This window comes from Rhipicephalus sanguineus, chromosome 9 (genome assembly GCF_013339695.2).
Source record: "Rhipicephalus sanguineus isolate Rsan-2018 chromosome 9, BIME_Rsan_1.4, whole genome shotgun sequence".
In the NCBI taxonomy this organism is placed as follows: Eukaryota; Metazoa; Arthropoda; class Arachnida; order Ixodida; family Ixodidae; genus Rhipicephalus; species Rhipicephalus sanguineus.
The window spans coordinates 92875322-92902166 of NC_051184.2; the positions used below are offsets into that span (position 1 = coordinate 92875322).

Sequence of the window (26845 nt, forward strand, 5' to 3'; positions counted from 1 at the left end):
ACGCATATACGACCGGCCACACGACAACGGAATTTCATAAACAACATTAGATATGCATTCAGTGTACTCATTCGTGTGGTTCTTTTACACAAACGATGCTCGTATTGAAAAAAAATATGTGGCCGCAGCGGAGGAGGGGGAGGTGGGGGCGCTTGCTTTGTCACTGGCGCTTATTTCCGATCTCCCGAAAAAGGGAGAGGGGCACTTGCTCGGCATTCTACAGTAATTTGTGGTCTCACAGCATCGACATCTGTCTGCCTGTTTCCACATGTCCATCTAATGGACTGTCCATTTCGACCACCGCTGATTGGTTGGAGCTCGGCGAGCAGCCCGCCCCGTTTTCAGTTCTTGTTCCTCAACGTCATTTCGATGTCACTGCGCTTTCAAAACTCTCGACACACATGAGGGAGACGAAATGTGCTTCGACGCAACGAACGCAGCCTCCAGAGATTCGCCTTTGGCCACATGAATCTTGAAGCCCGTGCATGAACTCTGATGCTGTGATTGCGTTAGCCCTTGAATTAGGATTTAAGAAGAGACCTTCAGCGCAGATCAAGACGGACCACAAAAACTAGAAGAGACAAGCACTTATAGTCTTTGTGGTCCGTCTTGATTTGCGCTGAAGTTGTCTTCTTAAATGCTATGTACCAACTCGGCCCAACAAAAGTTTTACTTGAATGAGGTTTAATGCGGCTACCCGGCTACCTGCCTGTGAATCTCAGTATGCATTCCCTGCATCGTTCTCAAGCATACAGGACATGTTCATATACAAGGACAGACTTGTCAAGTTTGTTGAAGTGTTCTGTTACTGTACATTTTGTCCGCTTTTTTTCTTCTTACGCTGGGATTGTGCTGAGCGGGTTCGGTGCACCAATGTGTTCAAGATGATGACATCATGGCTCACCATTTACTTGACTAACTGAATGCGCTCCGCCGAAATAGACATTGAGAACAGCTCCCCAGGAGACTAAAACAATCTCCAAGAAACACCTGTGGCACACAAGACAGTGTTCTTCACGCTGACAAACAAGACAAAGACAGATTATGCTTGGCCCTGGGGGACCCTTTATGTACCCTGCCTGTGACACCTGTCTTCAATCTGTTCAGCACTGAGGTTTTCCGCTGAAAGGATGGCATTGCAAACGCTAAGCGTGTTCTGGAGGGTGCTTCCGTTCACCCATATCCTCCCATTGTGGCCGAGGGCAATCTCGAACTGACAGCGCTTGCCGAGTGTCTGAAGCAAGGAGCAGTCTTTTGCCAGGAGCCTGTAAAGGATGTTGAAAAGCTGTTTTGGTCAAATGCCTTACACCAAAAGTCACGCTTACATCAGAGGCTGTCCAGTCAAAATGCATCAGAAGGGCCGAAAACACAATTGGACTCAGGTTAAGTGGCACCCCGTGTTACAGTGGTGTAGTCAAGGGGGAGGCTCAACCCCCCCCCCCCCCAAGTTTTTCAATTTGGCATGTGCACATTATACACACAAACATATACATAAATGTTAGTTGAAACGCCCTCCCAAGAAAAAAACTTCAGAAAAAACTTCAGAAAGGGGGGAGGGTGTTCAGGGGGGGGGGGGGGCATGTACAGTTGTGAGCAAAAGTAATGGACCCCTACGAGCAAGTGCCCAAAAGTATGTCACTGCCAACTAGCACCTTGCCACTGAAGGCTGCATGATTCTTATTCCAGCACTGTGAGCATCTATGTTCCAAAAGCTTGGAGAACTTTTGAGCTTCGCCTTCAAGAGTAGAATGCGATAGCTTAATGGGGCCCTGTGCGCATCGTCTTCTTAGTTGCTAGCCTGGTTTCAGTTCTCGGTGCATGTCTCAACTGTGCCGTAAGAAAATGAACGACTGTGCGCGTAACATTGGCCGTTTCAAACTATCCTAGAATGCCTAATGCAAGTACAGTTGCGCAGTGCCCACTACGCCATAATTCTTCCTTTTGCGAATCAGCGAAGGGCCCACTATGCGTCCGTAAGGAAACACTCAAACCTACGCAGCTACTCACTGTGTTGATGCTTTTGCTGATGATGATTAAACATGTCTGAGTGCATTGTAACGGGTGGACTTTAAAACACCCACTCGTTGCGCAGTTCACGTTTTGACGCCTGGCGCGATTCTGCACTTCTGCCATGCAATACTACATGCGTTAAGGAGACTCCTTCCACTACATATTCACATAGTGTTTTTTCCCGAAGCAGTTTCAAGAAATCGTGTGGCTCTGTGGTAGAACACTTGCTTGCCACGCAGACAGCCTGGGTGCGATTGTCACTCAAACCTGGAGATTTTTATTATTTGTTTTATTTGCATCTTCCTCGACTTTTGGTCGCGGACAAGACGATAATTTTTCGCTCACAACCAACGACGCCGACACTGGAATTTCTGCTAAACGAGCTTTTTAACGGCATAGCGTTAATATATTACTCCTTTGCATGATCGTTTGCTCTGTCCAACAAGCTGCGCTACCACTTCCACCATTCACAGTGAACCACTTTCACCTCCACTGAGCCAGATAAGCAAGCAAGAGAAGTGTGCGTAGAATTCCTGTATTGATAGCAAGCATGTGTTGTGCAAGGCAAATGACCATGCGAAGAATTAATATAGTAATGCAGATGCACACTGAACCAGAATTAACGTCACGTGAGCTTCAGCAGCTCCGTGCCAAAAGCACTGGCATGTTCTAGATACATGATCGTAGTGGCTTATTAGTTCTGCTCATGACTGCACAAATGTAAAACATGGGTAGACTGCTAAACTGAAACTGAGTGAAGGCAGCACTGCAGTTTCGTCACAAATCCTGCTTCCGCTTGATATTACTTGACACTTTGGTCGTATGATTTCTACATAAGAAAATGCTACAGTGCTTGTACGGTGAAGTTTCTAAGCAGCACAGACTTCATATTTCTGTATTAAATGAACATAAAAATATATTAAGCTTTGTAAACAACAGTAAAGCGACACGCCTGAGCACCCTATATGATTTACCATAACTACGTGTTTCTATAACGCTACAGGCACTTGTACACATTTGTGTACACAACTTGTTTTTGTTAGTTGTGCCAACTAGTGGCTAAGAAAGAGTAACATGCGTTGTGCTTTGGATGGACTGAACCTCGTGCGTAATAGATGTATCTTCATTTAACTTCATTTTGATGCTTATTTCAGCATATGATGACTTTGCAGAAGGCACTACTATTGCAAGAGGGCTAAAAGATACACTGAAAAACAATGGCACAAACATCTGATACATTAGTGTAGCCAGAAAGGGTGGTTGTGGGGTTAACTTCGACCATATAAATAATCTAACAGCCAATTTGATCTGACCAGTCAGTACAATTCCACAGTAAAAACCATAAAGCAAATAAGGCTCAATGAGTCTCATACGGCAGAAAAATACACACTGGGAGATGTGGACAAGGACCGACAATTTGGAGCAGTCACTCATGCAGTCCACACTTGTCTCCAAAGCACAACACCCTGACAGCAGCACCAAGCTTGGGCGTACCCATCAGCTTGCCCTCACATGCAGAGAAAGATAGTCTGCCAAAAGACAGAATGGCTGTCAGTTGGGCTTGTTGGTTCATGATCTTGGGCGCAAGAGTGGGGCATAAAAAACTGTGTGCTCAGGAAATAAACTTTTGTTGGTAGTTTGCGCTCTGTGTGTTGTCATCTCTTCTTTTAGTCCCTGTCTCGTTTGCGCGATTAGACCCTCAAGGCCAAAAGACAGGGACGGAAATGTCGTTTCTACAGTTGGTACAGTCAACTCCCGATAATTCGAAGTCACTTATGTCGGTTAATTAGAAGTGGAGTGGGGGTCCCGTCAGTTTTGCATAGCAATTCAACAGGAAGAAATGCTCAGTAATTAGAAGCTAAGGTCTGAAATTTCGGTCAATTCAAACTTATTTTCAATCGAATTCCCGGTGGACATCGTAATGTTTGTTAAATTTCCTATTTTTAAAGTGCAAAACAATGCGTGTGCGACCGGCACCCAAGGGCATCGCAGCTGCGTGCAGCGCCGCAGATCACGAAGTGGCTAGTTGCGCAAATGCAGTGAGAATGTTCCGGTTCCGGCATGGTTCCGGGCCCCGTGAGTGGACTCAGCGTTTCCACATGCGACGAAGCTCCACGTGCATTTTAGGTGCAGTCGCGACTATGGCAACTCGCGGGCCTTATCGGACGCTTGACTTGGCGACGAAAGTCAAAATTTTCAAAGTTGAACAAGGAGGCACCGCCAAGCAAGATATTGTGCGGAAATACGGCATCAAGCCTAATACCCTGTCTAACATCCTGAAGAACAAGCGCTCGGTACTGGACGCATTCGAAAATGACCAGTTCAAGATGTCTCACAAGAGAATGCGCACCGGCGCCCACCCCGAGTTGGAGCAAGCGCTGCTCATCTGGATTTGGGAGGCGCGAAGCAACAGACTTCCTCTCAACAGCGATATCGTTTCAGCGAAGGCCTCATCGCTTGCAATGATGCTAGGCATCAAGAACTTTGCTTCGTCCGATGGGTGGCTCACACGCTTCAAGCAACACCATGACATGGTGTTTAAAAGTGTGAACGGGGAAAGGGCTGCCGTCAACGCTGCAACATGTGCCACGTGGAGGGACAATCAGCTTCGCAAATACTTGGGAGAATATCGGCCGGAAGATATCTTCAATGTTGGCAAGACGGCACTTTTTTACAGAATGTTGCCCGAGAAGACACTGACCTTTAACCCCTTAACTGCTTTGGACGAGCAGAGCTCGTCCTGCCCAAACTGTCCCCAAACTGCTTTGGACGAGCAGAGCTCGTCCTAGCGGAATAGGTACTCCCCTCTAGTGTTCAGGACAAGAGGCGCTCTTCTACAGCTTAGATAGCGTGTAATCCACCAGATGGCAGCATTTACTTGGCAGTTTATTTTTCTCCTGCGGAATGAGCGCGGTTTTTGCATGAAAAGATGGCTTGCGGTGGCGGTCGCCCATGCATAACTGGCTTGTCAACACGAAAAAGAGGCTTTTCATTTTCCTCATCTTCTTCGAGTGATGATCATTTGGATACAAATGTTTATCTTGTGTCCAGAAGTGGAGACAGCGAAGGCGGCGAATTGAGCATCTCCTCCGGTGATGATGAAAACAGCTTGGAAGCGAACATCGCGAGTGCTCGCCAGTGGATCCTACTTGATGCGGACAATTCTCCTGTGAAGCCTCCTCGCTTTCCATTCTTGGCCATTCCAGGCAAGACTTTCAACTTGTCATTGCCAGATGACCTTATGGAACATATTCAGCAGTTTCTCCAAATGTGCTTCGTTTGCTGTCGGAAGCAAGGAGAAAACGGGAAAACATTGAGAAAGGAAACTCGATTTTGGTGCAGGAGCTGCAACAGGCCCCCTTGCGTTATTTCGTGTTTTGGTTTGACTAAGCATATGGTACAAATATTTTTTTCAACATCGACAAGCTGCTTTTTAGTACAATCAGATTCGAAATCAGCAATAAAAAAAAATAGGCACTTTTGGTTCGGAAATTTTCAAAAAAATAAAGCACTTAAGGGGTTAAGGACGATGACTGTGCTGGAGAGAAGCGTAGCAACGAAAGAGTGTCGGTGCTGATAGCGGCGAACATGACGGGCACTGAGCGATGTCGTCTGCTCGTGATAGGCAAAGCCGCTAAGCCTAGATGTTTCAAGGGCGTGAAAACGCTGCCAGTCAACTACGCGTGTAACAGGAAAGCATGGATGACCGCAGACATATTCAAGGATTGGCTGACAAAATTGGATCGCAAGTTCACGTTATCTAAACGCAATGTATTGCTCCTTGTGGACCACTGCAGCGCACACATGAATATGCCGCCCTTGAGTGCCATACGTGTCGCTTACCTGCCAGCGAACACTACATCGGTGTTGCAACCAACGGACCAGGGGATTATCAAAAACGTGAAAGTACTGTACAGGAAGCATCTTCTTGAGCGGATGCTGTTGCGTATGGACAATGCAAGTCAGTATGAGGTGAGCCTTCTCAGTGCTATCCATATGCTGGCGCGAGCGTGGGGTTGCGTAAAGGACGAAACCATTGCGAACTGCTTTAGGGCGTGCGGCCTCATTGCAAGTGGTGCAGATGACGACTCGTCTTGTACAGTGGGGGAAGAAGACACAAGTGAGCTTCACGTCGACGGTCTCCTGCCAGCTCTCGGCGCCGTCCCTTTCGAGGAGTACGTTGCCACACTGACAGTTCGGTAGAAACGTGCGGTGCGCTGTCGGACGCTGAGATCGTGGAGATGGTTCGGCCCAGCAAAACTAGTCCCGAAACTGAGGTTGACGACGATGACGCCGCGAGTGAGCCACTATCGCGGGCTGCTGATGTAGCCGCAGGCCTTGCCCTCGTGCAGTGGTTTTTCGCTGCTGAGAGCAACGCCGAGGAAGCACTCGGGCACATATACAGCCTGCAGGACTTGCTTTCTGCCGCAGGATTCAGCAAACAGAAGCAAACGGCAATCACAGATTTTTTCTCATAAACTGCTTTGAAATAAATGTATTTTTCATTCGTTGTGGTTAATTGGAATTCCGCTTAATTCGAAGTTTTTCGCGGTCCCCGTGAACTTCGTATTAATGAGAGTCGACTGTGTTAAGCTGCACCATGCTATCAAGTCAGTAACAAGGTCTTGGTGTGCAAGGGGACAAAAATAACGGCGCTGGGCAAATATAAACTACAGGAAAGAACTAGAAGTCTTAAGCCCTACCCACTGCACTCAAGTATTTCAGTGAGATGAAAGATCTTGTGGAGGTGTGAGTGGAGCCAACATCTCAACACATGGTCTTTTCTTGTAGAAGACAAGACCACTTGTCAAAATGCTGGCTCCAGTGACACCTCCTGTTCAAGGATTTTTTTAGGGGTGTGCGAATATTCGAAATTTTGAATATTTTTCTAATAGTGTTTGCTATTCCATTCGATTCGCACTGGAATTTTACTATTCAAACTTCCCAAAAACAAATACAGTCAACGTCCGATTGAAAGTGACCCCTTCAGATTTTAGATGCGAAGCAGCTTTTGCACTGGGCTTTGTCCGTAGTTCCATTGGCGACCGTCCGCTTTCTAAAACCTACCATAGCCATCTGTAACATACTGAGCGCGTGCTCGCACCAAGGAGAAGTCTTCTTCGTCTTATTCTTCAACCGCCTTGATGATGATGCGTGCAGAGGACTTTACGGGCCCGGGCTGCCGTATGCTGTCCTAGCTTGGCGTAACGCAGACAAAACCACGTGTGCTGGCACACGCTAGCGCGTTCAGGCCTGTGTAAGAAGAGGGGTAAGATGCTGTGGCCTCTCCACCTTACACTCTCTCAACAATCATGTGATGGCGCCGGCGAACAAGATTCTGCAGATGCGCGATGAACCAACGAATTGTATCCTGGTCATAACGCGCTGGCACGCGCTAGTGCGTTCAGGCCTGTGTAAGGGGCTGGGTAAGACGTTATGGCCTCTCCCCCTAACACTCTCTCAGCAATCACGCGATGAACCAGCGTGGCATGCTCCAACAAGAGTTCGGAACGAGTAACAGCAACAGCAACTACAGTGAATTCATGGTGTGCTCCACATGCAAAGACGCGTTAACATCGGGCAAGGTGCCCATGATGAACGGAACTTTAAGTCGACCCATGCGCACCTTTGCATCCCCACATGGTTCCCTTTAGTGGGAGATGGTGAAATTTTTTTTAATATGCTTCACCTCATTACGCTCTCGTACTGCGGCAAAGCTGCCTTTCAGGCTCCGCTACGGTCGCAAATGTATTAACTCAAGAAAATGCTGGTTTCAACATGGAGATGAAAGATGTGGCAGAGTTGGGGGCTCAATTAATGCTGTTTTGTGCCTGAATTTTGGGCAGGAAGTCCGAAAAATCGGACGCCGAAGCTTTTTAGCATCCAAAATTTCAGATGTTCTTATATAATCAACGTCTACGAAGCAGATTTGGAACTACGGACTTGAAGGGAGCACACCCTTGTCCGCCACATCAGTTGGGCTTCCACAGAAGTTGAAAGAGGAGGAGAGGCTGAGGAAATGGCATCTTTGCCTATCACGTGTAAAGTGTTGTCGGCAACACATTGGTTGCACCAAATCATGTGCATAAATAGAATTCGGCCTCTACATTGCTTCATTCTTGATAAGACAACTATGAAACACTACCCCGTCAGTGCTTCATCAACCTAGCGAAAAGAAACACTTTCATGTTGCTATCTCATAAGAATATGCTTAGGAATCCTCTCTAACTTTTTTTTCTGCAATTTCACTTTGAAGTATTCAGAAAATATCCTAGAAAAATTCGACAAATATTCGAAAAATATTCCATTCGATTCGCACTCACACTTCAATATTCGAGTTCGCTTCGCACCCAAAATTTTGCTATTCGCACAGCTCTAATTTTTTTTTAAATCTCTTCAAACCTCAATCGTCTCCCGAACTTCTGCCTTGTTCGCATTTGCACAGACGGATGATGATGGAAAATGGTGAGTCTCCTCTACTTTCCTTATTGCACATATACGGTACACTCTCCGTAAATGGAAGTCTCTTAAATGGAACTGCAGCTTAAATAGAACAACTTCCTCTAACATGATTGGTTTCATACTTGAATTCTGCCCTCCTGTTCACCTCTCAGTACACGGAACTCCCGTTAAACAAAACACATTTCCCTTGTCCCTTCAGGTTCTGTTTAACGAGAGTCTACTTATAGTTGCTGGCTTGAAGAAGATATGACCACTTGTCGCACTTGTCGAAACGATGGCTCCAGCGACGCCGGCTGTCCAAGTTTTTTCATCTCTTCAAGACACCATCTTCTTGTGAATTTCTGCCTTGCTTGGTTTTGTCTTTGATTGAGCCTCTTTAAAATTGTTTGGAGAGGGTGACGCTGTTTGTTGTATCAAGTATGAGTGTACAGTGTGTGTTTAATGATTTCTCAGGGACCATGAGGCGATATTCAAGATACCGTTGGGGACAGACCATTAAACGAGACATCTAACGGTGATTTGGGGTGGCTCCAAGAGTGCACTGATCCCGAAGACAGAGCACTACTGAAGCGCGCTATATGCTGCGAGATTGAGCAGGTAGACACACTAAACTGCAGGCCCAGAGGAAGCAAACACAGGGAGGTTTGCTTCGTTAAAGAAATTGTGAGAAACGAGAAACGATACTCTCAGAATAAATTTTCTGACAAACAGCACTCGGACGACATTCTGTGAAATTCAGGAGGCTCCCACGTCACCAAATTGTTTTTCACTCCAAAATATCCTAGCAATTGATTGTTTTCAATCCAATAAATCAGCACAATTTTTTTTTCTAGCACATGTGAGATGGCCGCCAGAATGGCTGGGATGTTTGGCATAAAATGACCCTACTATACGTATTATATTACAAAAGTAGGCAGATTAGGCAAAACAGAATGTGCCTGGTACGTAAAGGTAAAAATGACTAACTTGTTGATGAGGTTGATGGGGACTTTGATGAGGAAGCCTGTGGGGCTGCGAAGGACGCCCAGAATGCCTTTCTTGCCGTAGCTGTCCACGCAGACCAACTCCGGCTCCATGCCTCTGTTGGCCATCAGAACTTGGGCCATGACAATGTCACCAACCTGGTTCACATGGAGAAAGAAAAAATTCAGAGCCCTTCCATTACTGTGAAGCTAGAAGCTAGCGAAGTTGCGACTGTGGTGTGTCTGGTATAGTGAACATTGCTGTAGTAAACTTGTATATATTATTGTTATTGACTATATTGAGCGAATAGACACACACTGAAAGATGCCGCTGTTTCTATTGCGCATAATGCATCTTATCTCATCAATGATGGTCAGTGGCGGTCACAAAATGAAATACTGTAGTACATAAGAAACCACGTTGTTTCGAAAATACATATTTGGCATGACGTTCGTTTCTTATGCAAGTGGTCTTGTTTCTGACGCAAAATTTTTCTCTTCATTCTGCCATGTCGGCGAAATCATACACCTTTACGTTTACTTTTATGCCATGTCCATTTTTCTAAATGCAATAATGCTGGATTAGAGGAGTTAAGCAGTTCACCAAAAATCGTCGTTTTACGCGTCTTTTGTCTGCGGACACGTTCCACCAGAACCTAGCCACATACAGCTTTGCTGTGAAAATTAGGCACAATGGTAACATGAGATGTCACAGGTACAAACGAGAGTCTGAAGCAGTTTCCATACAGTGCACTTTAGCTCACTAGAACAAACTACACTGCATGATGTGGAAAAAAAGTACAACGCTTTTAGGAAGTAGTGCGAGCACATTAATTTCTTGTATAGTGTACAGCCACCCATTTCTTTAACTGGAACGCGCAAGCGTCAATCACCGAGTGGATAAGCGCCTTATAACGGAGCACAGCAGCGAAATCAATGAGAATACATGCATGCGCGCAATGAACAGTCCAGTGCAGCTTTTGTCTGCAAGGCTGTTATACGAAACGGAGCCCACCCCACCTGCTTTTTCGTCCCTCTTTTTGGCTTGCTGTGGCAGATATCTTTGTTGCCTCAGGAAAGTGCTGAGAAAAAAAAACAAAGCTGATACGCATGTAAATCAGCGGGTCTATATCAGATCCCATTCATCTCACACGCAATCACTCGATCTCTTCTTTATAACTTGATGGCAGCGTTCAGAAAAGCAAAAAAGGATGACGATAACGGTGCTCAAAAGAAGCAGGGTTGCTGTCCGGTTCCTGGAACAGCCTAGCAGAAGACAGCTGCACAGGACGGCTCATTGTGCATATTGTCGTTCATTTCGCCGCTGTGCTCCGCTATTATGGCGCTTATCGACTCAGCAGTCGATGCTCGCGCGTTCAGGTTAAAAAAATGGGCGGCAGTACATTCTGGTGTAGTGTAAGTTCTGGTGCAGTGCAGTGCAGTGAAGGAGCAACGCAGACTACAAAGTAATGCCATTGACTCGGCTTGGAGGCAGCCACAACTAAAGAAAAGAGAAAGCAAAAAATACTATACGGTAGCCAAGTTTTTTTTTTCATATTTTGCATGTTTTTTTTTTTATCAGCTGTTACAAATTAGCATGCTGAAAATACTGCAGCTAGATGACCCTTAGAAGTGTGTATAAATGCCTTACTGACCCTCTGATAAATAGTAGAACACTTATGCAATTAGATAAATAATGACTGCTGACTAATTAAATGGTATTCAACAAAAGTTTACTGGCAGGTGCTCTACTGTGTTAGGAACAATTTGTATCAGGCTTTCTATGCAGAGCATGACTACCCGTTTCTTTTTAATCTCGGTGTGTGACAACGGGGACACACTTCTCAGTCTCGGGAGCAGGATGTACATTGCAATAATTAATGGCCTTTAAATTCCGCCTAAGTGGACGACAGAGTCATCTTGCAGTTTACTGACATAACAGATTTTTGTGTGCTGCAAGTGGCCCCTAATCCCAGTGGTAAGGATGAGAGGTCGTGCCAGTACTCAACAATCTAGATTCTATGTTGAGCAATAATGACAGTGTGCTTTTCCTTGTGCTTTTCGCTCTGGCTTAGGTGTAAGAATATGTGAACCTATGAGAAAGCTTTTCACAACACCATGCATGCGTATGACGAAATTAAATAAAACAAGATCATTACTTCCCTCTTCCTAAACACACAAGGCAGTGGATGCAAGGAAAAGAGCTGCATGCAGCAGCTTGGAAAACCCTGTTACGCCCCACATGACAACACCGTGGCAAGGAAGAGTTTAGGTTTTAGAAACATACAGAAAAACTGGAAGCATTCTGAATGCGAGCTAAAATTGTAATGAACAGGTGTAAAAATACCTACAGTACAGACCAATGCAAATACATGCATATAAAATCAAAAACATTAATTTATTTGATTAACATTACTTGATTAAAACATAATAACGTAACATACAAGAGACAGAAATGAAACACAATTTAAGAATTCGGTTGAAAGGTAATTAAAAAAAAGGAGCCGTACGCACAACACCGTGAATATATTGAAATTTTAAATGCAGGACCAGTAAAACTAACTTTTCAAAAATGTGTTATCTACTTTCTTCAGTGACATCAACTTTATCTAAAACTAAGCCATTTCACATTCAGATATCGCAAACCCTTCAACAGTCACTTTCGCACAGTGACCCCCCCCCTATTCCCAAGTACAACTACCTTTTCAGAGTATTCTCAGCATCTCAAGCATCAGCTAGTACAAAAAGATATTTTTACCCGTTATGTCACATACAAAGAAGTCATATCTGAACACACAAAAAGTTTATAATTTCCAACAGCATGTGAAATAAATGACCATGTCATTGCTGTCTTGTCTCAATTAACAGGGCTGCAAATGGCCAATCAGTGCATCTGTCTACATTGAGAGATGGGATTTATTAAGTGTTTATGCATCATGAACTGGCAAGGGCTGACAACAAAGAATCAGCTTCCATGTGCTAGCATGAAGTGTTTAAAAAAATTTAGTTACGGAGTATCATGTGCCAAAGCCATGGCATGATATGAAGCATGCCGTATTGGCAGACTCTACATTAATTTTGACCACCTGAGATTCTTTAACGGGCACCTAAATATAAAAAACTACACGGGTTATATTTCACCCTTATCGAAATGCGGCTGCGAATCAAACGCGCTTCTTCAGGCTTGGAAGCGTGACACACCATAGCTGCAATACTACCATGGCAGGTCACGAAGTGTTCGCTGAAGCGGCACCTAAAATTTTTTAAAACAAAATTTGGCCAAGTTAGAGGGTAGGTAAGGTTCGCTTGGCCATAGCCAGTGTGGCAGGCCTGATTGTTCAGACTACAACCGTGAAATAAAATAAGACGAGAACTGCTCAGATATAATAAAATGAGAGAAAGTTATCGTGTAGAAAAAATAAAATGAACAATTCAGCCGCAAGGGCGAAGTGATGAATGCAGCAGCAACAAAGTGGAATGAATAAAGTTAGGCCGGCAGCTAAGTCCTTTAGATCCAATCCGACGTGCCCCTAGAAAATGTTGACGTAAGAAAACATGGCCGCTCCAGCGAGCGAAACGGTTTTCATGCTGCCTCTCTTCGTGCTTCAACGCGAAGTAACCAGTGAAAGCCCCACACAGTCAAGCAGTGCACATGGTCAGAGGGCAACGACACCCTGTAGTCAAAGTGCGCATCTCATGCATCTCATTCCAGTGGCACGCAGCCCCCTCCCCTCCAGCTCATATCTCTAGGCGTTCTTTGCGCAATGAAAGACGGGCATTTCCTTTCTGCTTGAGGAGCCATCGATAGCGGCCCTCACACAGGGTGATGTTATGGCGTGCGCCTTTCGCATGACGGAGGTGGCCAGTTCGTTTCATCTCTGCTTCAGTCGCATTCGTCCGCAGCACTGGCGCACTTTCACTCTCACGTAGAACATATGCCACGCGAGACAATGTTATCGACTGGGACTTTATACAGAACATGACAGTGACTGCGATGGCAAAAACCCGCCTAGAGCATCCGTATAATTGTTATCACAATAAAAAAAAAGCATCTACGTAGGACGAAGCAGCCACTAAACTCCAACAGGCAAAGCAGCATTTGGCAAGAACGAAAAAAAGAAAAGAAAGAAGGCACCTGTATGTTTAAACACCGTGAAATTTGTCAACAGGGTCGATTTTATCTAATCCCTTAATAGGAGAGAAATTAGCGTCTTAAACAGGGTGCCTTAACGTCATGTTTATCTGTCACTTTTATCTTTTTGCTGACGATATTCACAGCTGTGAAGAATTTTGTTTAGTTTTTTAACTTCTCTTTTATGTTTTCTTCACTCATGGTGATGTGACGATGTGTACTGCGCATGTGCTAGCAGGCACTGCTCTTCCACATATTGCCTTGCGGCAGTAAAATTGTTGTTAGTCGGAGCATCGTGTGTCGTTCCTTCCCTGTCCTTGACGTATACGTGCAGTTTTTCCCTTTCGTTGACTTACCTCCACATCAGGCCTGTTCCTCTTTGTAGCTCCCTCAAAGGCAAACACAGACAGTGTGGCAGGCTCACTGCTGCCAATGTTGACGCGAACTGTCTCGCCTCCCTTGGCCGTCACCACTCCGATGACACAGTCACCCTTTGCCGGAATATACTGCAAAAGATACTTATTATTATTGCTATAGTTTAATTATAATAAACAAATTCATTCATTGGAATAATGGGACATTCTGGTATCTTGCCTGAACAGATAAAATGCACAAGCCCTAAGAATCTTAGCTATCCCTTCGACCATTGCATGCACCAGCTGAAGTGATCACATGTACTGCATGTGCTCAGAGATTGGCGAGCCATCTCAGTAGTCCCATGCATTACTGCAGAAGGTGCAGGACTCTTGAGGCAAGAGGAAAGGTGGAAGTCCCATCGTGAGTGGTCATCCATACGATGCATGCTGCTCTGTCAATCTAAGCACCCTGAATCGGTGGAAATGTTGGTGAAACAAACACATTGCCACACCAATATTGTCACGTGGTTGTAACATGTGTGGTTGGCACTCCAAGCATAAAGCTTTGCTTATATGAGTGAAACAGTGGGTTGTCACATCGTCCGTACTTGTTTTCATCAGTTCTCTGAAACTTTTTAGGCAAGAATCAGGGGGGGGGGCAATAATCTTTCTAAATAATTGTCATTTACCTGCACTGAAAATCTCTGCTTGGTGCTTAGTCGGCATTTGCTTGCCCCTGTAGAATTATTATGATCACAGACCCATTCATTCAGTGAACACTCACTGTTACTAGGAAAATAAACAGTTCTCTTGAAAACTGTGCTTATACTGGTCGTATTCCCATACACTTTTTCGACTGCACCAAATGCATTCAACACTACACATGGTCCGACGTTCAATGAAAATTCACCCACATGCCAGTGAATAAGCTAACACAACTCGTACATGGTAAGAAACCCTTGGAGAAATCAAAGTTCTCAGGGGCGATGTATGAAATTCCAAGCATAAACTGTGTCACATTCTACACTGGTAAGAGTGGAAACTTCACACGGAAAGGTTCAACAGCAGAAGAAAGACATTGAAAAAGGCAAAGCATGCTCAAATGCCTTGGCAGATTGACACCTATCTAGAGTGAAACCGCAACAGAGAAGTGTCTATCTTCACGTCCACTTTTGGAACCCTTATAGTACAGTGAAACATTCGATAAACAGTACATATATTAATCCATCCAAGTGTGAACAAGGAACTGATAGTGGTAAAAAATGACAATTTTATTTTCTTATAACAAAAAATTTCAGGCAAGTGTTTATTTTATTTCAACCAAACGATAGCTATCAGGCCTGAAAATCCAAGGTCTAAAATTTATTGTGGTCAGGAACATCAAATCAACACATTTTCCTGAATCACATGTGCAATACCACAAAACAGCCGTGACTGTAATATGTTAGACAGAGTACTGTGCGTTTTTAGGCTATTTGGTATTCCATGATTTATTCTTATCGAAAAAAGCTTGTGTAACAAGGGATGAAAAGAATACAACACAGATACACTAACTTCCAACTGAATTTGGGGTGGCGTGATTTGTGGAAGCAGAGTGGCACAGGCACTCAGTTACCATTATAAATGTGTCCGAATAATAAAAATTTTATTGGAAGCTGGCGCTTGTGTGTGTCGCATGCTTTTCATCCCTTGTTACAGAAGTTCTTTGCGTGAAGAAATCGTGTCAGACCCATTGCAAATGAGCTACTTATGTCGTTTAACACGAAACACATGTTGAGACCAACGTTTCGGCATACCATCACTGCTTACCATGTTAAAGCCGTGTTTAGCTTAACACTGCAGTAGGCAATCTGGCTTTCAAAGCATTAAACGTTAGTCATTGCCAACGCATTATAGCCAATGTCAGTGCTCAAAAGCGGAAGAAGCCCACATGCTAAGAGGAAACGAAAACACTTTCTTTGGCTAGGTGTTGCCTCTGGATGCTGAGTGGTGTCAGAACAGACAATAATTTTAACAATAATGACAAAAGTAGACTTTGCTGTTGTCATTTTTACAACCGAGTCACAAAAATCAATTCAACTCAATTCAGACATATCATTTTCTCTGTACACAGCGTAAGACAAGACTAAGTAATGGCTGGTTTTATCACTTATTTCCTGCTGCCACGACAAAGAGAGGAAGGAACGGTGAATTAGGATCAACAAAACTGTTGCTCCGGTCCATGTGGGTAATGCTGCATCATTGTGCAAGCACTGTTCACTGAAATACCTGCTCCAATAATTCACAGTACATAATGTGCATGCAGACAGGATATACACCTTGAACAGAAGTGACATCATGCGCATTACACAGAACTACGGCTCTTTAGTACTGCCAATAATCAGACCATTACACTAAGCACTACATTCCACAGGGCCTGTGTATGAGTTGTACTGACTTGCACAAGAGTTAGTCGTAAATAGCAAAATTTAGTACATTTTGTGCCAGACCCTGTATATAGATAGGGTTGTTTGTTGTCGGGTTTTGCATATCTTTTAATTTCGGGGGGTGGGGGGTCAAAATTTGGTGCTATTTTTCGAGCTGACATTCGAGGAGAAATCAGGTTTTTCTGTGTAACGATTCCGAAGTTTGGTTTTTTTCAGGTTAAATGTACAAATATTTCTACTAATACATTTATAAAAATTAATAAGTAATAATGGCAGTAAAGAGTTAGGCATGCTTGTCGGGTGGTTCGTTGAAAGCCATGTAGCGTCAATTGTGCTGTACGCAACTTGTGAACAGGAGTTCACTAAACCCAACAAGATATAACTTCGTTGTCCTGAGGCAGGGTAGCTAGCACGCGTGCACCGCAAAACTCCATGCAATGCAAAAAATAAAGAAAAGGTGGTTATGTGGTTGTGACACTAGAGGAGAAATCGAATTTGACTTAATTCTCCTGATACATGTTAAGGGTACAATAATCATGTTTTGCCTGACAACGTACAGCTCTGTATATAGAGAACCTTAGGCACATACGCTGGGGTTGCAAGGGTCAGCTGAGAAAGGTGGTAGTCATGAGGAAGAGTATGGCTGGCAGTTTTAGGCAGATAACCATCAAACACCATTACACTGTTATAACAGCACACTTCGTATCACAAAATTTGGAAGGCTATTAAGCTCTTCCTTGGGCCAATGAAGCTGAAAATTGGTGAATTCAGAATAGACGTCAGTAAACACTGTAATAATATCTGGGGTTTAACCTCCCAAAACCAAGATATGATTATGAGAGACGCCGTAGTGGAGGGCTCCGGAAATTTCGACCACCCGGGGTTCTTTAACGTGCACCTAAATCTAAGTACACGGGCCTCAAACATTTTCGCCTCCATCGGTCAGTAAACACTGATATAAGCATGTCGCTCACATGCAGGCATGCTGCACCTCATTACTAAATAGAAAATAGCAATCATATCTGCCTATCTGAGCAAACGAGAAAGCAGGGGCTTTCTTATTTCCTAGATCTTTTTTTATTGGCGTTTTACAATTAAAGTACAGATGTGATAAACACTAAAAACAATGCAGTTAGGACCTAGTAAACAGTAAAATCAATGCTGGTAAAAGTCAGGGTGCATTGAATTTAATACTATGACACTCAGTACTGGAAAAGAAGTTTTGGTTTCAGTGTCCAAGAAGTTGAAGTCATCATATTGTCGTAAATACTAGATTAGCCTGCTGTAATCCTGCAACCACTGAAGACTGGGCAAAACGAATTCGTGAGACTTAAGCACACACGGTGCTTTGAGGTGATCACAAACATACACAGCCACCCAAATCTTTACTAAAGCGTGCAAGTGGTGACTTTCAGTGTCTCAGCACCATATGACAGAGCCAAAATTGCAAACCAGGTGAGGGTAAGCGCATGCCTACAAAGCATGCTCAGCTGCGCCCCATCGTCTGCTAGGCGGTTCCTTCTTGGTGACCTCAAAAGCGCACTTCAGACAGTGTTTTCGGCTTATCTCATGACTGTGGACATGTGGCGTACCTTTACATTTTATTCTTGATTGCTTGCTACAATGTTCACCTTTGGAACTTAAAATATGGGCAAAACCATACACCTATTCACAGTGCCCGTTCGTCTGAAGTGCACTAGCACCCAATGGGCCTAGCCTATCGTGTGCGAGAGATTACGTAGAGGCCCCGTTTCATTTGTATTCTGGTTTGCATTTCTCACTGCACACTAGATGCATTCTGTGACACGGAAACAAGCGAAAATATGCCCTCAACAATTCTTCTGATCAACAAACCCAACCACTGGTGGCAGGCACCCTCAGCCGAACATGCTACCAACTTGTGTTACGAGTGCTGTCACATACAGCTGCTCACAAGATGTCTGATTTCACGTGTGTGCTAATTGTTTCAGTTAGTATAAGTAAGATAACGGAGAACTTTCTCTAGTGAGGGCCTCACTTTTAACCACTATCAGTGCACCAATGCCAGGACATTGTTAATTTTGGGTTCACCATGCCTCGCATTCCCAATCAGCCCTTAATTTGTAACATGGGACTAACAGTTCTTCTGCGTAGTTGTGCAGCGAGGGCCAAACCTGTGCATTAACACTGTAATAAAGTGGTTTTGTTACCGTGTTCACTACACGCAGGGTTGCATTGCAATATGGGCCGGCAAATGGACAACCTATTAGTGATGCAATACTATCGGTAAATTGACTACCGACAGCATCGATAGTTCTTTTTTTAACTATCGATAGTACGTGTAAACAAACTATTTACAGTACGATAAACTATTGATAGTATTACCTATTGTGCAACTGATGGTACCATCTGTAATATTAGTAGCGATAATACTATTGATAGTGGTGTGAATAATTATGCTGTGAATAATTAAGCCTACTATAGGTTGTATTCACTGAGGACACGCCCACACTGGCGCGCGGGCTGATGGGAAGGGCGTGAGCTGCTTCCGCTTCCGTCGGCCATGGTCCTGGCCACTTCGTGAAGCTCTTTCGGTGCGTGTGGATGTTCTGTGCCTCAGTTCGCGAAGCAGCAGCTGACCATGTTCTGTTGCAGTCTCTGAAATCATGGTAAATTGCGCCGTCTATTGACGTAGCAATAGGTCACGGCGAAAGGACAGCGTCAACTTTTATGGAGCCATGTACAACCAACGCGAGAATTGTGGAAATGTGTTGTGCCGAGTGGTTCGCCGCATTGTTCGCTCTCGCATCAACAAAAGTTGGACTAACTACGAAGTGTGCAGCGTTCATTTCATTGCTGGTGAGTACAAATTTTGGTTCCAAATGTTACATTTGACGCATTTTATGCTTCAGAGCGTCCGTGTTTGTTGTCCCGTCACCACGCCGCTTGGAGAAGGGCAGTTAAATATCTGGTTGGCTGGGTGTTTACGTTTGCATAGCCGCATTTTTTATTGTTGTAAATGACACTAATACATAATGTCAGCGTGCACTGGCGCAGTTGCATTTTTTCGCTCCGCTTGCGACGTCTCTCCTGTAAAACGTTTGCTCTGAGATTTGCCTCGGTGACTGCTTCTCACTTCAAGAGGCGGCGCTGGCGTACTACAAGATCTGTAATTACACTTGTATTACTCACTTGCAGGAAAGCCATCCTTTTTGGTGGACGAGACCAGCCCCAACTGGGCACGAAGTCTTCGGGAGGCTACGAAAGCAACCCTAAAGAATCCTTGATGTCGGAACTTTTCACCGTCGGCACACACTCGACGTCGAAGTGCAACTCGCCCATGCCCAGGAACAGTGGTTCAATACCGCCGCAAAGCTTGAGTTTTTCCACGCAAAGCTCCAATCTTTTCCAACCTGCTCCCTTGCCGTCTCGTCCAAGCTTTTGCGCATTGCGCTCATAACTGATTAAAGGCGTATCGCCCATCACTTCGCAGCGTTTTCGACCGCGTTCGTCGAGGGTTATCCTGCGGTAGTTGCTAGTACACAGCAACAATTCCTGTCCTAAAAGGGCAGCACCTGTCAAATCCCAGATAAAGCAAAACACACAGTGTGGGGCACTACTACGGTCCCTAGGGACCGTAGCACTACGGCACAGACGCCATACAGTGGCCAGAATCATGGCGGACCGCCCGGAGGACGGCGTCACCATAGTTGCCAGCGCTGCTCACAGCATCGTGGTGACGTCATGTGAATACAACCTATAAGCAATAGTCAGTTCGCTTAATAGACCTCTACCAGCCTACGTCACTCACTCCCCGTGCGTCAGGTCACGTGACCTCTCGGCGCACGTGCAACCACGGGTGGTTGGCAAAATATTCCCGCTGCCGGCTCAGCGTGGTACAGTCGCACGATGTTTGGCGCACGTTTTTTTTTTTCTTTGGAACCTTTTTCTGAATCTTTCTGTTCCAAGATTATTTGTGGTATGTGTCAAAGAACATATAAATGTGTCGTGGACTGTGTGACGAAAAATTTGCCACGCTGCTGGTTGTTTACCTTGGAGAAGTGAACTCACGTGGTGGTTTGTGCAAGGAACAGCGGCATCGTCTTCGAAAATGTGCCGCGTTTACTGTGGCGTGTAGTGTGCGTTGAAAGGCAGCGACGATATCGGTTCACATTTGCGGACGTTGAAACTGACAATATTGTGTGGTGTGTGTTGTGTGAATAACGATGCATCTTGTTTGTGAAAACATCGGCACGCGTTGTTTCTAACAGGGCAATTTGCAGTGACCGGTTGTCGACGGAACATCAGGATTGGACATTTTATTTGACGCGATGATCTGCAAGTGCGTGCATCTCAGTGTTTGTGCTGCGTGCACAAAAAAAAAAGAAAGGGCATGGTGTCCGTGCTGAAAGGTGAGACTACGCATGAGCTACCAGCGTGTTTTAGCATTGCGGAACATGCACGTATGGTTTACCACGGCGAATATCCAGAACCATACGCGTATCGCCTTTTATTGGAGATATACGTCATAATGGAAGCAGTGGAGATTCTTGTTTGTCATATTCTAGTTAGCTTATCTTTACGGCTCGATATTTATGAAGTGACATTCCGAGTTTGTGTACCAAGTCTAAAGGAGAGGAGCAAGTATGGAAACACGTTGTAGGCATCAGATACAGCGACGTAACCGCGCAAGAGAATATTTATAATTAAATTATTGGTGTTAAACATCTCTTAACTGCTCAGTGGATTATGAGGAACGCGGTAGGGGATAACTTTGCTTTAATTTTCACGGGGATTTGTTAACCGAACGCAGGCTAATGCGTGTTTCCTTCGTTTTTTTTCTTTGATTCATCTCTGATCAGAATTTTGCGCCGTGAGTGAGAATCGAATCCGTGACCTCGCGCACAGTAGCCGCCAATGCTGTACATCGTTTAAAACTGCAGTGCAGATTTCGCGACGGAAATTCATGCCATGCTAATCCATGCCATGCTAATATTTCTCCAAACACCAGTCGCCGTGAAAATGTACAACGTTCGCTTCCGAGGAGCATAAGATTTTTTTATGGCTGTCATCCCCGACGAGCAAATCATATGTTGACCTAGCAGAATCATTATAGGCAGTGGCTATTCCTTTTAACAGCTGTGAGTTCAGAAAACAGCAATTTGCAAAAACTTCTATCGAAGTAAAGCAGACACACGCAGCGCTGCTATGCAGAGAGATCCCGGCGGCGGAACTTTCTTGCCAACCAGCACCTGCTCCGAAGGCGGGACTTGGGGGCGGGACACTGCCAGTGACGTCACACTGTTTGCAAACAGGGAGAGGTCTATTTATGAGCCATTTTTTTTTTTTGGCGAGAGGAATAAATTATTTCCGCAGTGAAAATGGCGGAATATGCCCATCAATGAATTCATATTCAAAAGTAACGAGTTACACTTTACTGTTAAAAAACTTAGTTCTTGATATTTTTATATTGAAATCCCAAAATGCAATATAAATTTGAAGCCACGCAGCTCCACCACATGTAAGGGCTTCTTTTCTGCTACAGCTGAACAGTTCAACTTAATTATCATGTGTCAGCCAAGCATTCTGGTGAAGGAACACAAGCATGTAAACTTTCTTGCCCTTTAGCCTGCTTCTCCTGCTCCACTATATACCACGCACTCGGAGAACCAAGTTCATGCTGCAATGAGTGCACGTGGTTGATTTCATACTATCGACAGCGCTATCGATAGTCTTTTTTTAACATCGACAGTTCGATAGTGACCCAACTATCGATAGTATCGATAGTACCATCGATAGTTCTGCATCACTACCGCCTATGCGTCTCGTTTAGTTGTTCAGGAAGCTGCTACAACATGTCGATGAGTTCAGTGTCGCGTAGACATTCGAGTAGAAGGCGTGAGACCTCCTTTTTACCGGTGACTCGACAAGTCGTCCTACCCTTTTCTGGTGTCCCTCTACCCAGTAGGTGTTCGGACGCCGATGCTTCAGGATGCCGGCTCGAGTGGCTACGACGCGTTCGCCTTCCTTGCGTAGCCCAGGTCCTACGATGCATTTCTTCTCGTCGGTCGCACTAACGTCCACGACGTCACCGGGCAGAACTAGCTTATTCACAGACATTTCGCGGGAGACGAAGCAAAACAGCAACACATGCTATGCACGCAGCGCGCGCACATGAGAACACACACACACACACACACACACAGCTGAACGGATTGTCTTGACTTGGCTTGCTGCGCTACGCTTGTAGACTATTAAATGCACGACGATGGTATCGAATCTTAAAGCTTATATTTCTGCTAATTAAAGAAGACGTCAACTGTTGCCAAATTTACGTTGTGAGAGTTTTAAAGCGTTGTCCGCGCCAATCTTGAAGCCTGTGTATTTGGCTGCAAACGTGGCAAGCTGTGGCAGGGTCAAAAACCGAAAGCATCATAGTAGTACAGTCTAGAACACCAGAATCACAAGAAAACATGTTGCGGCTGCTATATTCAAAGCGAAAAAAAAATCAACGAGAGAAAGAATGACACCATTAATGTTTTTTTTTTTTTTTTAGACAGCCTAAACATTGTTCTCTCTCCTTCTTTTATTTCATTCCCGCTTCGAAGATGGCAGCCGGGAGGCGTTTTCGGTTCCGCTGTCGCTTGCAGCGTTTGCAGCCGCTAAATACATAGCCTTCGAGATTGATTTTGGCAGTGCCGTATGCATAATGGGTTTTAGCGGTTTAATTCAGTGCTTGCAATGCACAAACACATAGCATTTAAGAGCTGCAATTGTTACTCCGACAAAATCGTCAGTGTGACGTGCATTTGAACCACACCTGGCCGATCCCACCCACGTAACCTTTGCAACTGCTTTTGTTGTGTTTAGTAAGAAATAAAATTTAAAAAAGCGTCCTTTGAAATCAGCAACCGTTAGTATCAGAGGGGCTTTGTTTTATCATATAATTTCATACCACTGTAAATCTCCATAGCGTTATGAAACTTCGCGTGTTACGTTGTGCATGTGCAGCATGCGAAGTAAAACGGCTCAACACGTAAGGTGTCGCGATTTTATTTCACAAGTAATATGTAGCTGTCAGGATGGCCGAGTGGTCTAAGGCGCCAGACTCAAGGCATTGCCTTGCCCTTGATAAGGGCACGGGAATTCTGGTCCACGAATGTGGGCGTGGGTTCGAATCCCACTTCTGACACATTTTTATTTTTTTCGTATGGACTGCAGAAGGCAGTGCCAAATTTCTGTCGCTGACAACCTCATCACGTGGAGCAAACAAATACTCGCGTTTCCGGCCTTGGAATGTGAGTACTAATTTTAAATGCTCTATTATTAATGTGTGTAGTCTAAATGACTGCAGAACAAAAATATGCATTAAAACACGTACGTGCTTGTCGCGGCAAAACTTCGTAAATTTTTGTCAATATTTTCTAGCCCGACCATGGAATCTTAAGGATAAACATATTAGTGCGTTATCTTCATTAACGCGCAGCGACCCAAGTTAATTATTGCATTATATCTTAGGGGGTCTCATATTCTGTTGGCCTTTGGCGCTTTGCAGAAACTGCAAACAGAAACACGCAGTATGTGGGCATTAATTATTACTTCCACTTAGCGGCTCTCGCCACTTGATGTCATTTTCATCACGCCAGACATTCAAAAGCGTTTTTTTTTTTTTTTTTGCCACGTTTGCAGCCATCAAATACACAGGCTTCAAGATTGGCGTGGGCAGCGCGGTGATATATTTTTTTCGCGCCGCCGTGAAAAAGCGTTTTGTTTCTGCAGTTCCCCACCTCATATATGCGATCACGTTAAACGCGAGATATTATTATTATATTATATGCGATCCATATTTTCACGACTTTCATGTTATGTAATTGCAATATGGAATTAAATTGAAGTTTCCATCCATAACTTCCTTCTACTGCCCAGAAACGCTGACGTTAATTGCGGAAAAACTATACCATTGATAATTTTTCGTCGATATTGGTGACATGTGTACCCAAGGCAGAATTATAGCTTAAATGGCTGTTTTAATTCGTATTTAGGTGAAAGCTAAGAAGACTTGTATTTATTTACTGCCTTATTTGTCGATTTACTTGACTGCTGACCCGAAGGTCGTGGGATCGAATCCCGGCCGCGGCGGCCGCATTTTAGATGGAGGAGAAAATGCTTGAGGACCGTGTGCTTAGATTTAGGTGCACGTTAAAGAACCCCAGGTGGTCGAAATTTCCGGAGCCCTCCACTACGGCGTCCCTTATAATAATATCGTGGTTCTGGGACATTAAACCCCAACAATTACCATTATTATGTGTATGCTTTTCGCACATACATACTACAACCCTCAAAGGGTTATTATCGCGGCACAGGGATAAGGACAAGCACTTTAAATGCATGTGCATACAACATAAAATGGCGTCAGTGGCATCAGTCGCTTCAGACAACGCTAATTACTGATAGCCAAGCTTAAGGTGAGTGTTCGTGTTTCATGTTATCGAACCACGAGTGTTGGTCCGTGAGGTACTGATTGCCTTGTAGGGGCATGCGCGGTTAAGTCTACTTTAACTTGTTCTGTCAATAAAAAAATTCAGGAGCATTCCCCCTATCGGTGAAATCGGGGCACCCGACCTTCTTTCTTTCTTTCTTTGTTTATCTTTCTTCCTTCCTGTCTTTCTTTCTTTGTTTGTTTCTTCTTTTTTCTAGTTTCTTTCTTTCTTCCTTTCTTTCTTTCTTTGTTTTTTCTTTCTTTCTTCCTTTGTTTGTTTCTTTCTTTCTTTCCTTACTTATTTCGTATTGCGAAATGCTCCCTCCTGAGCTTCCTCCATGTCGGGAATTGGAGCTGTCATCCACGTGTTTATTAGCGGCGCAACACTTCAATTCCTACAGGCAACAGCGATGGCCATGCGTTCATATTCACAGGCAACAATGAAATGTGTCAACCTGAAATGACAGATCACCCTCATAGGCGTGCGCACAGGGGGGGGGGGGGGGCACGGGGGGCGCAAAATATGCCCCGTACATTGACCCTTTTATTCACCTAAGAGGGGGGGGGGGCGCAAAATCTGTCCCATACATTGACTTAGTAGGTCGGGGGGCGCTGCGATGAACCTTCGCCCCCCTGATGGGGAACCCTGCGCACGCCTATGATCACCCTGACAACTCGATAAAAGATCAGATTATTGTATCAGAAACGGCTGATCGCTGACAAGCCCATGATCGGGAGAGCTTCCTACGCAACTTCGAATTGCTTATTTGCGTACACCCGCATTTCTGTACAATCACGGGCACCGGTTGTTTTTTTTATTGTGATAGCAATTATATGGACAGTCTCGGCTGATTTTTGCCGTCGCCGTCGCCATGCACCGTATATGTCCATATATATATATATATATATATATATATATATATATATATATATACATATATATATATATATATATACATATATATATATATATATATATATATATATATATATATATACATAGATATATATATATATATATATATATATATTGTCACGTGGTCGTGACGTCGACGAAGACAGCAGTCAGCACGTCCGAGATGAAACTGTTTATTTGGCCGAACTTGTGGCCGGGAAAATGAAAGTCAAACTACAGCAATACACTGATAGCGTCGAACAGAGCGTCGACCGTCGATCAACTGACAAGCGGTCACGCGCGTCGGCTTTTATACAGGCGCTATCGAACTTTCCAGCAATATCGCTGGTGGCGGCGTAATCTCTAGACAAAGCTGGAACATTCGCGTGCGGGGCGCAATCTTAACAAACCGATCTACTACAATCGCGACGCTTCTAGAACACTACTTCGCGGACAGCGTCGAGCGTTGATAACCGTCCCTGCCGGTCAAACCCGAATACATCAAAACAAGACAAGAAGTGGGCGTGGCATTGCCCCCCTCTGAAAAAGCATCGTCCCGATGCTTGTGAAAGAGCATAGAAGAAAAAAAAAACAAGTGCATACACAAATAAATTAGTACAATAACAAAGGAAAAAAATAGAGTCCCCAGTATCGCTAACGCGCAAAAAACGGCTTAAGGCGCACGACATGGACGACTTCAGGTCGCGCACGGCGCCGCTGAGAGTTCGTAATGCCGTCAGGAACAACCTCATAGTCGAGTGCGCCGAGGCGTCGAAGTACCCTGTACGGTCCGAAGTATCGCCGAAGAAGCTTCTCACTAAGTCCTCGTCGGCGTATTGGCGTCCATACCCATACACGGTCACCGGGTTGGTATTCCATGTGGCGTCGTCGAAGGTTGTAGCGGCGGCTGTCAGTCGTCTGCTGGTTCTTGATCCGTAGGCGGGCGAGCTGTCGTGCTTCTTCGGCGCGCTGTAGATAGGTGGTCACGTCGATGTTTTCCTCGTCGGTCACGTTTGGTAGCATGGCGTCGAGCGTCGTTGCCGGGCTCCGTCCGTAGACCAACTTGTATGGCGTCATCTGCGTCGTTTCCTGTACGGCCGTGTTGTACGCGAAGGTCACGTACGGAAGGATGGCGTCCCACGTC

The 26845-nt window shown here is 44.7% G+C and overlaps 1 protein-coding gene and 1 non-coding gene across 2 annotated transcripts; one reads left to right on the forward strand and one right to left on the reverse strand.

Annotated features, from left to right (window-relative positions):
• Positions 1 to 1042: 1042 nt before the first annotated feature.
• Positions 1043 to 22524, reverse strand: LOC119406022 (exosome complex component RRP40). The gene is made up of 4 exons (XM_037672866.2): positions 22268 to 22524; positions 13923 to 14072; positions 9439 to 9593; positions 1043 to 1265 (listed from the first exon to the last, which is right to left on the reverse strand). The coding sequence occupies exons 1-4, from the start codon at positions 22445 to 22447 to the stop codon at positions 1067 to 1069; spliced, it is 684 nt and encodes a 227-aa protein (XP_037528794.1). The 5' UTR covers positions 22448 to 22524; the 3' UTR covers positions 1043 to 1066.
• Positions 22525 to 23403: 879 nt separating this feature from the next.
• On the forward strand, positions 23404 to 23519 carry Trnal-caa (transfer RNA leucine (anticodon CAA)). Its single transcript has 2 exons — positions 23404 to 23441; positions 23474 to 23519. It is a non-coding gene; the product is annotated as a tRNA-Leu (tRNA).
• Positions 23520 to 26845: the final 3326 nt, after the last annotated feature.